Source organism: Rattus rattus, chromosome 3 (genome assembly GCF_011064425.1).
Source record: "Rattus rattus isolate New Zealand chromosome 3, Rrattus_CSIRO_v1, whole genome shotgun sequence".
NCBI lineage: Eukaryota > Metazoa > Chordata > Mammalia > Rodentia > Muridae > Rattus > Rattus rattus.
Genome location: NC_046156.1, coordinates 183706548 through 183722075, shown reverse-complemented (window position 1 = coordinate 183722075; position 15528 = coordinate 183706548). Strand labels below are relative to the sequence as shown.

The window sequence follows — 15528 nt, the reverse complement described above, 5'->3', positions numbered from 1 at the left end:
CGGCTGACTCGGCCCCCACCAGGGGTGTGGGACCTCTCCAGGGGCTTTTCTCATTGTCAGGCGCTCAACGCAGTCGTCCTGTTGCCAGGCCTTCAACCATACACATCCTGTTTGGCAGCCGCTGTGTACTCAGTGTTCTAACCTTTCCCTGAACCAGTCATCTTAAGTACAGCCTTGCAAAATGGCGTTACTGCTGCTAAGCTGGGGTCTTTCAAAAGAAGACCTGTAACAGTTACTAACAAGCATCTCAAGTGGGATGGTGAGAAAACAAGAAGGGAATCTAGAGGAGAGAAGTCCACTGAAGAGGACAAATAGCATTTAGTCACACAGCTAAACCAGGAGGCCTTTTTTTGGACAAAAAGGCCATTGTAAAAATAAGCACAAGTTTTGTCTATGAAACAGAAAGGCGAGCAGAGAGGCAGCCTATCTGTTACCGGCTGTCTCTCTGCACTTAGATTTTCCCTTAAGGAGTACCCCCCTTCAGTGTCAGCTTGGTGGCTTTGCCTCTCAAGAGAACCAGCCTCCAAATGACACTAGGCTTCTAGTAACAACTAATAACAAAAGGATGGAGAGATGGTTAGAACCTGGGTGCTAGATACTAAGCAGCTGACAAAAGAATTGTAACCAGTTCACCTGGGGCTATCAGGACCTCAGTAGCAGCCCTTTACCAAACTGTCTCACTGGGTTTAAAAGGGCCCATGGAAAAGAAAACATTAATCCTGACCTTGGCCACCGCCAAAGCCTGAATTCTAAATTTTGACTGGCAAAAACAAAACAAAATTCTTTACAGCTTGTTGTAGATTCTTTGAAACTATTTTAGGGGCTTCTCTGCCCCCCCAACCTGGGGCATCTCTCCTTGGGGAGGAGGCTCAAGAGAGAAAGATAAAACTCCTGGCAGAAAACAATCTCTCTCAAGCAAATTATTTTCAACTTTTAACTTAAGCACCAACAGGACCAAGTAAAACTCTTTGACGAACAAAGCAAACAGTTTCATGATTTCAAACACAGTCGTCGGTCCAAGATTTTAAACACAGTCGTCAGTCCAAATTCAAACACGAAACAAAAGTCAAAAAGACACTGGACAATACCACAGAAAACAATCCAGACAAACAAGACCAAGACAAAGCATCCTATAACCAATTTCCACAGATGCCTGGTACCTTCAGTACCTGGCCCAAACTGCAGCTTAACCTTAGCTGCTTCTGGGATACCAAACACAGAAACAGAATACAGACAACAGACACTAACACATCTAAGCACACTTGTCCGTGCCTATACTTAAATAGGCAGCCGAACTCGACCTCCAAAGTCAAGTCACAGTCAGATCTTTTTGACTGCTAGTTGCCGGGTCCTCCCGACAAAGGCTGACTCGAGGAACGTCTCTCACTCGTCCCAGAGCCAGGACCCGACAAAGGCTGGCTCGCGGAACATCTCTCACGAGTCCCAGAGCCTGCGCGATTGGGGCGTCCCCCGGTGCGCTTTCTAAAAAGGAAAAAAAAAAGAAAGAAAAAGACTATTCGGAGTAGGAAACCCTTCTACTCACAGGCGCCTGTCCGGAGCGGGAAACCCTTCCGCTCAAGTACACTCAAATACGGGGCAGGAAACCCATCTGCCCAGATGTACTCGAAAACGGGGTGCACTCAAATTCGGGGTGGGAAGCCCTTCCACCCGAGTGCACCCAACTTAAACCTTAGACCATGGCACAATACACAGTACGAGAAGCACAACGTACACACACACACATACATACACATACACAGCGGCCGCTTTCCAGCACTCACACTAACGTACCTCCAAGTGGCATTCGGGGTTCCGAGGGTCACGCTCCGATCCCGGACGAGCCCCCAAATGAAAGAGCGTACCCCAAAATGGGGAGCCGCGTCTCTCGCTCCGATCGCGGGGTGGGGTGCCCTCAGGAATCACGAGTAGCCATTCTTGATGTAAAAGCACGAGGTAGCTTTATTAACGAGATCCCGGGTCTTAGCGGGATCCCGGGTCGACACGTATCTCACACAGGAGACAGAGGAATCGACCTGGACAGATTTTTAAAACTCAGAATGTTACTGTAATAAAATTATTTTTTTAGAAAAAAAAAAGAGATTTATTTCTGGGCTGTGGAGACCAAAACAGAATCTTCCCTGCTTTACTTACTTTCCTTTATATATTTTGAAAATGCCAATGCTTCTTTTTATTTGCATTTATTTCTAATTTTTCTACATAGTTTTGATTAAAATTGGGCAAACAGATGTCAGAAGAATATTCTATATACTGCCCAAGTAAAACAGCAATTATATTTTTGTGTTTACAGAAATTAGGGAATTTCCTTAAGCTCCTTGAGGTCGACTATTCCCATTTCTCATGAGTACAGACTATTGGCTTGTGATTGGACCCTTACTGAAGTCGGTGTCTGGGCTGGGAGAAGAAAGAAAGGCTTTTGGTTTAGCTCAGTAATCCCTGCTGTGTGGAGTTGCTGAGGGGAGACTCAGGAAGGCTTACAGCACCGGTCATCACGCTGAGAGCTTTGACCTCTCCAGGGCGCTCAGCTGCAGTCCTTTCACCCATCACGCCTGAGATGTACATGTGTGTTCCTAAAGACATGTTCTCTTCTTGTGCATTTGTTTCCAGAAATGCCTAAATCAGCTATTTGCAACCCAGAAGGGAGTTCAGCAAACTGATGGGAAAATGTGTCTCTGTGAGGAGTCCTGGCGTGTCTAGACAGGTATGGGGACAGAGACTCTCAGATCCGTCATTCCAGCTGTCACTTGTCCCTGCCTCTTTCACTCCTTCCTTACTTTAAAATGTTACCTCTATTTACTAGACTAAGTCAGCATCCTTATACAAGTTGGATAACTCCCACAATTCTCTGCTCTGGCCACCTTCACTCCCAAGTCAGGCTATCATTCTTAGTTCTCCCTTCAGTACTTCATTGGTAGACGGCCATTCCTTATGTATTTAGACTTCATGGGGACTCTTGCACAGCAGACAAGAACTCAGATCCTCTCTTTCCTCATTGATCCTTTGGTTTCTGGATGTGCCTCTATTACACTTTGCAAAACCAAGCCAGACTCACAAGGCAGTGTCCATATCGTGTTATCATACAACTGTAGTCACTGGCAGCAGCCTTCTCCTCTAGTCTGACTGTTTCACCTGCTGGTCTTTCTGCTTTCTTTAAATATGTCTACAAAGCTGCCTCCCGTCGGCATCCATGTTGTTTCTCACCACTGATAACATGACCATGCATTTGCTCACTCCCCTCTTTTCTCTCGTGTCCCTCAGCCAGTCTGAAGGGCAGGCTGCTCACCTGGCCTGCTGCAGAGGATAATCCTGGAGCTCCTCTTCCTCTGACGCTAGGTCCACTGTTTCTGCAAATGTCTATGGCACTCACATTTGAGTCAGAGTTTGACTGGCTGTAAATCTCAGTTTTACCCCGAATTGTGGACATCATGTTTCCTAGCTCACATGTGTTGATAAGTCCTGTTCTGTTCTGACATCCTGTATTCTGTATTCTACCCAACTTCCCCTCTGGCCAATGTGAGCAGCATCTCCCATCTCCAGTGTTCTGGAATTTCAGGTGATAAATCTTGGCATTACTACTCACCTCCACTTCATTGTATGTTAAAAGCAACATCTGGTGGGCTGGCACAAGCCACGTAGGAAAGGAAATGGCAAGCAAATGTGTTTTCTGGAGATGGCCCACTGTTCTGCGCAGCTACAATGGGTGAGTTCTGTGAGGCACAGGCCCCAGAGACTTCATCCCAGGGCTGTTTCCTACTGCTGATAGGCCTTTTCTGCCACCATTACATAGCTTAGTGGTTCCTGGGCATCAGCCCACCCTATTAGACAAATCTCCTACGATCAATATAAGGATGTACTTTCACATAATAGTGCTGTTTAGATGAATTCATGACTTCATAGAATTCCTGATTTGATTAAACTAATTTTAGAAAGTTTAAGGAGATGTTTAGTTGTTTTGCTAGAAAGAAGCAATAAAGTTAGAATCAAGAATAGATGTACGCCTCCTCATAGAATAGTAAATAAAGGCTGCATAGCAAAGAATACAGCAAACTTTCATAAACTGCACTAAGAAGAGACATAGATTTGGGACAGATTTGTGATCAAGGAAAAACATCCATTCTAGGTCAGTTCCAAGGATGAGGCCACGGGTGTGCACTATGATAAAGAAAGGCCACGGGAAATTGTTGCTTTGAACTCATAATGAGCTTATAGAATGAAACACTGCTTTGAACTTACTATCCATATCCTTATGTAACTTATCCGTATGTAAAAGTGTAACATTTTATCTGCGAGGTAATTTCAGGAAGAACTTTTGTCTAAGAAGCTATAAAAAAGCTGGGAGAAAAAAATATGGTGGCTGTTGGGGTGCTGCCCTATCCACCAAATGTGTGTGTGTGTGTGTGTGTGTGTGTGTGTGTGTGTGTGTGTGTGTGTGTGTGTGTGTGTGTATATGTGTGTATGTGTCTGTGTATATGTGTGTGTATGTGTGTGTATGTGTGTGTATGTGTGTGTATGTGTGTGTGAGTGTGTGTGTGTATGTGTGTATATATGTGTGTGTGTATGTGTGTGTGTATATGTATGTGTGTGTGTGTATGTGTGTGTATGCACGTGATTTCCTTTCCTTTTTATTCTCACAGGCCCATAAACAGTTAATAGAGTTCAGTTTCTCAGTAGGTTCTTTCTGGCTCCAGTGCTGATCCCCTAAGTCACCTGCTGCTATCAGCAAGGTGGGGCTGCAGCTCTCACCCACACCTCCATGCAGGTGCCTTTCCATTCACTAAAATTCTCCTTGATTCTTTCTTAATGTCTTCATCTTTGTTTCTTTTTCTTCTATTTTATCTGATTATTGATACTTCTGGATTGATTTTCTTATTTTTTCTTCTCTGTTCCATTTTCTCTCTTCTCTGGCAAATTAATGACATCCTTGTTATTAAAATTTAAATTTGGCTATCTCAGTTTAAAATTTTTTGAGACAAAGTTTCAAAACGTTCGTTCAAGCTGTCACAATTCACAATCTTCCTGCCTCTGCCTCCTGAGTACTGGGTACAGGCCATGTTCTGCCACTTGGGGCACTCTAGTTTTAATCTTTAAAGGGAAATTTCCTTGTAGCATTCTCTTTCTCATGCTCTTGCAGTCAGCTATTATTGACCCTTTATTTACCATCCAGAAAAATCTTGTGGTTTACTTTCTAGTGCTGTATTCATTCTCTCTCTCTCCCTCTCCCTCTCCCTCTCTCTCCCCCTCCTTTTCTCTTCCTCTCTTTCTCCTCTCTCTTTCTCTCTCCCCCCCCTCCTTTTTGGACATGGTGTCTCTGTGTAGTCCTCGCTGCCCTAGAACCCACTCTGTGGACCAGGCTGTCTCTCTCTGATTCCAAGGTGCTGGGATTAAAGGTATGGGCCTGCCTGGCCTGAAGCACTTTTCTACGCTTTATCCACTCCTGATTAGTCCCGTTAGCATCATGGTAGGCAACTCCTGTGACTTTTAAGTGCACCAGCTGGAGCCCAAAACGAGGATGGAGGGGTTGGAGGTGTATCCGAATGATTCTGCAGCTCAGTAAGGTAATGTTGTGGAAGTTTCCAAAACTTCTTAGGGCAGACCAATTTAGAACACATGAAACGTTTGTTTCTGGGCTTCCCACACATTCTCATCTTTACCTTTTCTCTCCGTTAACACATTGGGTCGTCTGAAGCACTGTTAGCCAGGACTGTAGAGCCGAGTTCTGTGTGAGAAATCTATTGAGATAAGGACTTAGTGCCTCACCTTGAAAATCCAAGGAAACAAACTTGTTATTTCTCCTTTTGAAATAAAATCTTGTAAATATGGGTTGGACCTCAGATACAAATGTGAACAGAGGGAGGGAGAGAGAGAGAGAGAGAGAGAGAGAGAGAGAGAGAGAGAGAGAGAGAGAACCTCGCTTCTGAAGAGGAGCGCTTAATTTTTCATTAAAATTCTGAAAGTTCTAAGCATTGTATAAAACCTCAGAGAAACACAAATTAATTTTCTAGACCTTCATACATATTTAGTTTTTAAGCCTATATTTCTATATTTCCTGGCAGTAAATGGGTGGTGGAGGAAATAGAGTTAGGTATATAAAAATGAGCACACGGCTCAGGTTTTGAATACGTTCTTTGGGGGTTTGCTCTAGAAGTAGATTGTGGCGACGAGAGGAGGAATCATCCTTTTTTTGTTTTTTAGAATAATAAGTTAAAGCAGAAATATCTGGAGGGCGCCCTGACTCAGCTTCCCTGTTCTTCTCCCTTTCCCCACTCTTCTTCCTCCTTCTGAAGTTCTGCTGCTGTGGTGTGTAAACCTAGGAGCTCGCACACTCCAGTGAATTCTCTCGCTCACTCCTCTCATTCTTTTGTCTGAGCGACAGAAACTGTATTCTTCTATGATGCTATTGTACCAGGTTAAAAAACCCTTGAAAGGCTGGGAGAATGTATCTTTTTCATTCTATTGCTTTAGATAGCATATAAATTATAACATATATAACATTTTATAAGGCATAAAATATATGCATGCATATAAATATCAAATAAAATTTGTGGGAATTGATTTTCTCTTTCTGCCATTGAATTCAGGCTGTCAGGATTGGTGGCAAGGACCTTTATCTTCTGAGCCGTCTTGACAGTGTTTGTTCAGGCTTGAGTGAGCTAACCCAATCACAGAAAGACATACATGGTATGTACTCATTGATAAGTGGCTATTAGCCCAAATGTTTGAATTACCCTAGATGCCTAGAACAAATGAAACTCAAGACGGATGATCAAAATGTGAATGCTTCACTCCTTCTTTAAAAGGGGAACAAGAATACCCTTGGCAGGGAAGAGAGAGGCAAAGATTAAAACAGACACAGAAGGAACACCCATTCAGAGCCTGCCCCACATGTGACCCATACATATACAGCCACCCAATTAGACAAAATGGATGAAGCAAAGAAGTGCAGACCGACAGGAGCCGGATGTAGATCGCTCCTGAGAGACACAGCCAGAATACAGCAAATACAGAGGCGAATGCCAGCAGCAAACCACTGAACTGAGAATAGGACCCTCGTTGAAGGAATCAGAGAAAGAACTGGAAGAGCTTGAAGGGGCTGAGACCCCATATGTACAACAATGCCAAGCAACCAGAGCTTCCAGGGACTAAGCCACTACCTAAAGACTATACATGGACTGACCCTGGACTCTGACCTCATAGGTAGCAATGAATATCCTAGTAAGAGCACCAGTGGAAGGGGAAGCCCTTGGTCCCTGCTAAGACTGAACCCCAGTGAACGGATTGTTGGGGAGAGCGGCAATGGGGGAGGATGGGGAGGGGAACACCCATAAGGAAGGGGGAGGGGGGGGATGTTTGCCCGAAACCGGAAAGGGAATAACACTGAAATGTATATAAGAAATATTCAAGTTAATAAAAAAAAAAAAAAAAAAAGTCTCTTTGTACATTTTGAAAAACCAACAATCCTTTATCAAATGTGGAGAATGACTTGCTTCTCATCTCTTGATCATATCTTGCAGAACGAAGTTTAGATTTTACCCAAGTCCAGGGTCATGACTTTTGTTCTTGGTGTTCTATCTAAAAGGTAAGCACAAAACTCAAGTTCATCCAGGGTTTCTCCCATGCTGTTTTCTAGGAGAGTGACAGCTGTGGTCTGTGATCCACTTTGAATTAATGTTTGTGAAGAGCATAAGGTCTATGTGTAGATTCAGTTTTCCATGTATGGAATCCAGCGGTTACAGAAGCAGTTGAAGGGTTCTCTTTCTCCACACGTTGCCTCTGTTCCTTCCTCCATAACCAGACGAGGGCGTTAGGCATTAGTGTCTCTAGGCTCCCCACCTCGTCCCATCAGGTTTGTTGGTTCTTCTGTCAGGGTCACATGGTCCCAGTGACTGCAGTTTCTCAGTAAGTTTTGAAGGTGGGTAATGTTCATCCTTCAATGTGTGTCAACTGTTTTTGCTCTTCATGTCTCCATATGGCTTAGAATTACCTTATCGATAGCCATAAAATAGCTTGCCTAGTTTGATTGTGATTGCATTCGTCAATCAAACAGGACTGGCATGCAGACATAGTGAGTGCCCATAGTCTTTTATGTGAAAAACCTTCCTGCAGAGATGCACCAAAGTTTTAAACGTATTTTTCATATACAAATTTTTAAAAAGATTTATTTATTTTATGTATGCTAGCACACTGTATCTGTCTTCAGACACACCAGAAGAGGACATCAGATCCCATTACAGATGGTTGTGAGCCACCCTGTGGTGGCTGGGAATTGAACTCAGGACCTCCGGGAGAGCAGTCAGTGCCTCTTAACCACTGAACTATTTCCTCAGCCCCTCATTTACATATTTTACATGCTTTTTTGAGATTATACTTAAAACATTTAAATTTTGGGCTTAATAATATAAATACGATTTGTTTTCAATTTTAAATTCTAGTTGATGGCATATAAGAATACAATTGACTTTCATATTAACTTTATATTCTGCAGCTTTAGTATAACTACCCGTTACTCATTAGTTGTAAGAATCTTTTTTGTTGTTCTTCTTATTGATTGATTGGTTGATTTTCTCTCTCTCTCTCTCTCTCTGTCTCTCTATCTCTGTCTCTGTCTCTGTCTCTGTCTCTCTCTCTCTCTCTCTCTCTCTCTCTCTCTCTGTACACTGTTGGGGCTTGAGTCCAAGTCCTTGTACAAGCTAGACAAGCACTCAATATGAAGTTACATCCTTATCTCAGTTGTTAATGTGCTGGGTATTGATTTTGTTAAAAATATTTTATAACCTTTTATCAGAAGGCCTGAGTGTTTTCAGTAACTTCAGTCCTGACAGTTGCAGGTGTTCATAGTGAACCCAAGACAGGCATTTGTGAGTAACAATTAATTTGGCTTTCTTGGTATAGTACCGTGAACCTCCCGGGCTTTTATCAGAAACCATTTAGTCACAGAAACCGCAAGATAACCCTTGTTATCTTGTTTCCTGTTGATATATATATATCATTATCAGTTTGGTAATGCATTGAGGGCTAGAGATGAGAGGATAGTGGCCAGTGGTTTAGACTTGGTGGGGCCTTTTGGTGAAAACTTAGAAGAAATGATAGAAACATGGGCCCAAATAGTCACGGGTAAAATTAGCCAAAATATGGTAGCTGTATTCTAGTGCAGTAAGATTAAAAAGCTAAGATCAATAAATCAATAACTGTTTGTGAACAGATAGAGTAGACTTAGATCTTCTAGGTGACCATGGCTGTGTTGGATATGCAGACATACAAAATTCAATTTCTTTAAAAAACCTTAAAGGACAAGATGAATATTCAAAGCCTGACATGGTGCACTGTGTCCCTCATGAGACCTTCGTCTGTGCTTATGTCTGCCATGTAAGTGCTCTGTTGAAAAGTGCCACTGGATAATTCTTAACTCTTATTCTAAGTCCGTACTGAACCCTTCTGTATTTTCTTTCCTCCTGCATTTTTTGGTCACAGTTTTATAAAGGGTCTACTTTCTTTCTCACTCTGTAATCTCTTACCACCCGTGGGAGAAATACTGTATTTGTGGGATCTGAGAGATGTGTATGTAGAGCTGTTTGTTTCCTGCAGGTTGTAGAGATGGGGCTGGAGATGAATTCTACCTTAGGAGATTCAGCGGTGTCCGCCATTCCACATGCCAATCGGAGGTGAAGATTCATCCCCCTGGTCTTCAAAATGACTACTGTGAGTCACTGCTTAGCTGAGCAGCTGAAATAACAAGACGCAGTCAATGCTCTGACACAGACCTGAAGTCTGATTCCAGAAGAGCCCGATGGCCCATATGCTTCACGTCCACAGAATACACCATGCAACGATACTTAATATAACTTGCATATTTCAGGCACTGCTTTAATGTTTAGGAAAGAGTATTATTGGTGGTAGGACATGAGTATTGTTTCTCACTAATACATCTTTGTTTTCCTAAGTCAGAATGAACTGAACTGATGTTGACCTACTTTTACTTAATGACCTACATGGATTTCAAATGTGGATATGTCCAATCAGTAAAACAGTCACCTTGGGTGTGTGAAGTGCCTACCATGATTTATTTTGGAAGACCGTGCTAATTAACAAACACAGGACAGATTGCCAACATGCCAATAGTGATATCCAGCCATAAACTGCATCATTGAAGATGGGTGAGACTAGTAAGGGTAGAGGGGAGATAAGAGGGCCATTGGTGTGGCATGAGCAAAGGCAGAATGTTGGGAGTTACTGATAATGGTAGCAAAGGTTGCCGCTGAGCTACTGGTAGGTGGATACAGGTTGTGGGAAATTCAAGACTCAGTTATGGAAATTTATCTTGGGACTTGTTGACTAAGAGAAATTTAAGAAGAACGAAGACAGTTTACACTGCGTGTTACAGTATATGCATACAATATAGAAAACAAAGAATCAAGAGTGGATTCAGTGTTGCTACAAGCTTGTGAAGCAGAGGAAAACAGTTTGTGGAGGGAAAACTGCTTCAAATGCCTCATGAAAGGAGTTGGTGGGATAGAGCAGCTTTGGCAGACCAGTGACTGTGAAGTTAGTGGTCGAAATAAAGGATGAACTGGCACGTGGGGAGGACGATCCAGTTGAGAGCAAGGGTGAGCTCCCCTGACGAGGGAGGGGAGCATCCACAGAGGGACGAGCGGAGGTTGTCCAGATAGAGCCAGAGGTGACTTCTCTCTTAGGAGATCCAGCGGTGTCCAGCCCAGCTCTTTCCCTTCCTCCCCACAACAGTGATTCCCACAGGCCTGCCTTTACCTGCTACTTAGCTTTTTCTGCTGTAGCTTTTAATATTTTCTTTGTTCTGTACATTTATCGTTTTACTATGTGGCTGGAGGATTTTCTTTTCTGGTCCAATCGATTTGGTGTTCTGTAAGCTTCTTTATGTTTATAGGCATCTCCTCAGGTTGGGGAGATTTTCTTTTATGAATTTGTTTGAAAATATATTCTAGACTTTGGCGCCTGGAATCTTCTCTTTCTTCTATTTTCATTTTTCTTATGTGTGGTCTTTTCACAGTGTCTCAGATTTCCCCGATGCTTTGTGTCAGGAACTATTGGGAGTTAACATTTTCTTTGACCAGTGTATCAATTTCTTAAACTGCATCTTCTATGCCTGAGATTCTTTCTCCATCTCTCGCATTCTGTTGGTGATGCTTGTGTCTGTACTTCCTGTTGTCTTCCTAGGTTTTCCATCTCCAGGAATCCCCCGTTTGTGTTTTCTTTATTGTTTCTATTTCCATTTTCAGACCTTGAACAATTTTATTCATTTCCTTCACCTGTTTGTATTTTCCTTTATTTCTTTAAGGAATTTATTCATTTCCTCTTTAAAGGCCTCTGTCATCTTTATAAGATTGGATGTAAGGTCATTTTCTTGTGCTCTGGTTCGGTTGGGATCCAGGGCTTGCTGTAATAGGACAGCTGGGCTTGGTGGTGCCATGGTGCCCTGGATCTTGTTGATTGTGTTTTCATGCTGGCCTTTCGCCATCTGGTATTGACTGGATGTTCCTAATGCTGGCAGGACTCCTTGAGAGGCAGGCAGAGCTGTGAGCCTGACAATGGAGCTCAGGGAGCAGCATACAGCTCACCTCTGTTGGCTGTGCCCCAGGTGGACCTGAATGTTCTTACCCTACTCCCCCAACAGGCCTACTTTGTGAGTCAGGCAGAACTGTGGGCCTGACAATAGAGCTCATGGGACAGTATGCAGCTCACTTCTGCTGACTGTGCACCAGGTGAACCAAGCAGGCAGGGGACTGGTTAGGAAGGGGTCTAACCTGGATGTTCCTGGGGCCCCTCAGAACTCCTCAAGAAAGCAGGCAGGGCCATGGGCCAGATGATGGAGGTCAGGGGACAGAGTGCAGCAGTAAAACTTGCCAAAGGATGTTTATATTGACCACATCTGTCTTTTTCTTGGCTGTCTTGAGTCCACTGTGGTGGGATTCTAAATCTCACCACCCTGTTCACTGGAACTGCCCTTCTAAATACTTCCAACTTGAGACCCCTGAATGATTCCTTTGTTTCACGATTCTTCTGGGTTGCCTGCTATTGTGTCTATTTAAAATGAACACATAAGCATCCCGACTTTATAACCACTCTGTTCTGGCCCTTTGGCTGGTCCCTGGTCCTCTTCTATCTCTTTGTGCTCTAAATGTAGGCTTGCCCAAGGCTCATTTCTTGCATATTTTCTACTTCTGTCCTACTTTCATGAATCTATTGACTTTTGGACTGGGTGTCTTTATTGTGTGTTTATATTGATTGCTATAGGCATTATATGTTCTCAAGTTACTGTATCTGTCATGTGCTTTACATGACACTGATTGAAAACCCTTCCATTGTATTATAAGAAAATTGGGCTGAAAAGATAACTTAGTAGATAAAGCATTTGTCTTACAATCTTGAAGACCAGAATTTGGATCCTAGAACCCATGTAAAATCTAACCAGCCATATTGTTGGCTAGGTGCCTGTGATTCAGCACTTAGGAGGCTGAGATGGGTATTCCCTGGCTAAGCTGGCTGGCTTCACTACCCAGAATTAAAGAGTTCTAGGTTGCATAAGGGACTCAGATTCAATAAAAAAAGGGGAAGAATGGAAGAAAACTCTCAATGTCAGTTGAGGTCTCCACAGTTACATAGGTACATTTGAACATGTATCTGCACAAGCACACATACACCACCTCTCTCTCTCTCTCTCTCTCTCTCTCTCTCTCTCTCTCTCTCACACACACACACACACACACACACACACACACACTCACAAAGTAAGTAAAAAAAATTATCTTTCTTCATAAGAGGAAAAATGATCCTTTGTGTTTTTCAAATGAGAGGTTTGATCCTAAGACAAATATGTTTTCCTCTAGTTCCCCCAATGCCCAGAACGGTGTGTTACAGCTTAATTTTAAAGATTTAGTGGCTCGGCCATTTTCCATAGTATGTCTGGTCAGGGTTTTTTTTAAAAAAGAATAACGGGGAGAAAGCCGATGGATTTGGGTAGAATGCATAGCTCAAGGAGACTTGACTCTGGGCTGCATGGCCACAGAGGTTTAACCTTGAATTGACTGCTATACAGACAGTTGAACTAAGAGCCTCCCAGGAAGACCCTGGGAGCAATGACAGGATGTTTCAGCCTGAGGGATGTCCCTGAGCAGATTCCTGAGAAGGGTTCTGACCTTTTCAAAGAACACGGGAAGACTGTTGCTCTTTGTTATAGGAGGATATCTTGCAGTGTAGTGATTCACCTTATATCCTTGGGCACCTCCCAAACTCCCCCACCCTAAGCTTCAGTTCCTGCTTCATTTCCTGCCTCAGAGCTTTAAATGCTGTACATTCCTCTCAATAAACGAGACCTTGACAACAGAACTCTTGCTTGGTCTCCTTCTTCTCTTCACCCCCATTTTGGCCCACAGGTAGAAAGCCTCTTCGGGACCCTGAATAACTGGGTCCCCGCTGGCGGGGACAACTAGTTCTAATGTTCTCCTTAATTCTTAAAGATTTAACTTTTCCATAGTAGTAGGTAGGGTTCCTTGAAAAAAAAAATAAAGCCAGTAGAATATAGAGATACTGTAAAAAGGGATTTACTTTATTGCCTTATACAGGCTAGGCAGTCTAATAGTGGGTGTCTGCATACTGACAGGCTGAGAGTCAATAACTGCTCAGTCCACAAGATCCTAGCAGCCACAGTCCAAGTGGTGAAGGCCCGAGTAGGGTCTGATGTCAGGGGAGGACGGTAGCAGCATCAGCGACACGTGCACTTGGTCAGGAAGAAGAAACAAAGGCAGGCACATGTCGCATGTTCCTTGGATCTCTATCTGGAAGGCGTCATTCACTGCGAGCCGTTCTTTACTCCTCATGTGGCTTTTCTGTTAACATCCTCACAATACCTAGCTGAGGTGTCTTCTAGGTGTTTCTGGATCCTGTTGACAACTACCAAATTCTCTTAAATAACTTCTCTTTATCATGGAGGGCTCCTTTTAGCATTTCTTGTTGATCAGATCAACATAGAGTTCTGAGTTGGAAGACCTTACTTTTAGCATTTGAAAGATGCTGTTCCGTTGACTCTTGGTTTCTCTCCCTTCTGATGAAAGCTACAGAGTCATTTAAGTCTCTTTTTTCTGGTTCCAAGATTTGGCTCCAATTATGCCCACATTAGGTCTTTGAGTATCATCCCACAGCTACTCTGCCATTTTAATTTTGCTATTGAGCCCATCTAATGGATGTTTTAGGCTTTGTTAAATTTAATGTAAACATTTACATTTATGGATTTATAGCCTGTGCTTTTCTTTTAGAGACTTGTTTTGTAGTTTCTACTTTATCAGTTTTATACTTAAGCTTCTGATCCTTCCTTTAGCTGGCCATTCTTATACCTAGGTTATCTTGGGTTTTCATCTAGTGATTGTGTTTTCTCTTTACATTGAATCATATGCGGGGCATTACACATATTATATTGCTTTCCCTTTGAATCCTCTGGAGGATGTTGATGCTTTTGCCTTAGTAGGGTTAACTCTTAGGTCTGGCCTTGCCCTCTTTGGCTTGTGTTTAAAATCTCAGATCCCTTTCTTCAGCCTTGACTGCATGATCTGAGTTTGTCCCTCGTGTATGTGGCTCTGAGTCCAGGCTGAGACTTAAGTAGATGCTTTAAATCTCTGTTCCTTTTTCTCAGCTTTTGCTAGACTACCCAGAGTGTCTTCTTCACTCCCACAACTGGCTGCGAAGTAGAGACACGTGAGAGTTCTTGTACTCAGACCAGGAGGACACTTTTCTTTGGCTCACTTCTGTTCAAGATTTCTCCTCACACTTTGACCTCCCAACCCTCCTGTCATTGACCACAGAGATGATGGCTCTGTCCCAGGCTTTGCTGTAGGTGCCGGGTTAGGACAAAGTCATACAAGAAAATAAAAGTGAAACATTCACCCTTTGGGTAGGTAGGTTGAGTCTTCAGGCTTTGACTTCCTGACTTAGTTTAACTGTTTTTACTTTTAAGAGGTTTGATTTTGATTTTTTTCAAGAGTTAATAGTTGTTATTAGTGGGAGGAATGTACCGCAGAGGGCTTAATCTTTCCATAGCTTTGTTTTGAACTATGCGTTTCTCCACATTTTCTCACGGTTAGGAGGTAGTGAGGCTTTTTCTCTCTCTTTTTGACACATGAACCTGCCTCTTTATCTCTAATTCAGGGGGTCCAGATTGGGGCGTGTCCATCACTATGATGTTCAGGTGGCCCAGCATCATGTAGGAACCCTTCACCACAAGGAGGCTGAGTGTGCTCTGAAATGGTCACCCAAGGCAGGCTGCTCTCCAGTGGGTGTAATGACGGATTATTGACAATATGGCCCATAGTCTAGGGCCCACCACTGAAAGTTATACCTCAGTCCACGGCAGTTAAGGTAAAAAATTTAATGGCTGCCTAGGTTTGCTTTTAGCAGAGACCAGCAGCTATCTCAGATAAAAGAGAAAATCAGCCAGGCCTGGTGATATAGGCCTGCCATTTGGGTGGCTGAGACAGGAAGATGGGAAAT

At 43.1% G+C, this 15528-nt stretch overlaps 1 protein-coding gene across 1 annotated transcript in view; it reads left to right on the top strand.

Moving 5' to 3' along the window:
- The window catches only part of Cdc20b (cell division cycle 20B), a 75025-nt gene that overhangs the window by 41952 nt on the left and 17545 nt on the right, over positions 1 to 15528 (top strand). The window contains 5 exon segments of the mRNA XM_032897036.1: positions 2626 to 2719; positions 9601 to 9714; positions 14796 to 14871; positions 15187 to 15290; positions 15293 to 15396. Coding sequence (XP_032752927.1) covers positions 2626 to 2719; positions 9601 to 9714; positions 14796 to 14871; positions 15187 to 15290; positions 15293 to 15396 — 492 coding nt within the window.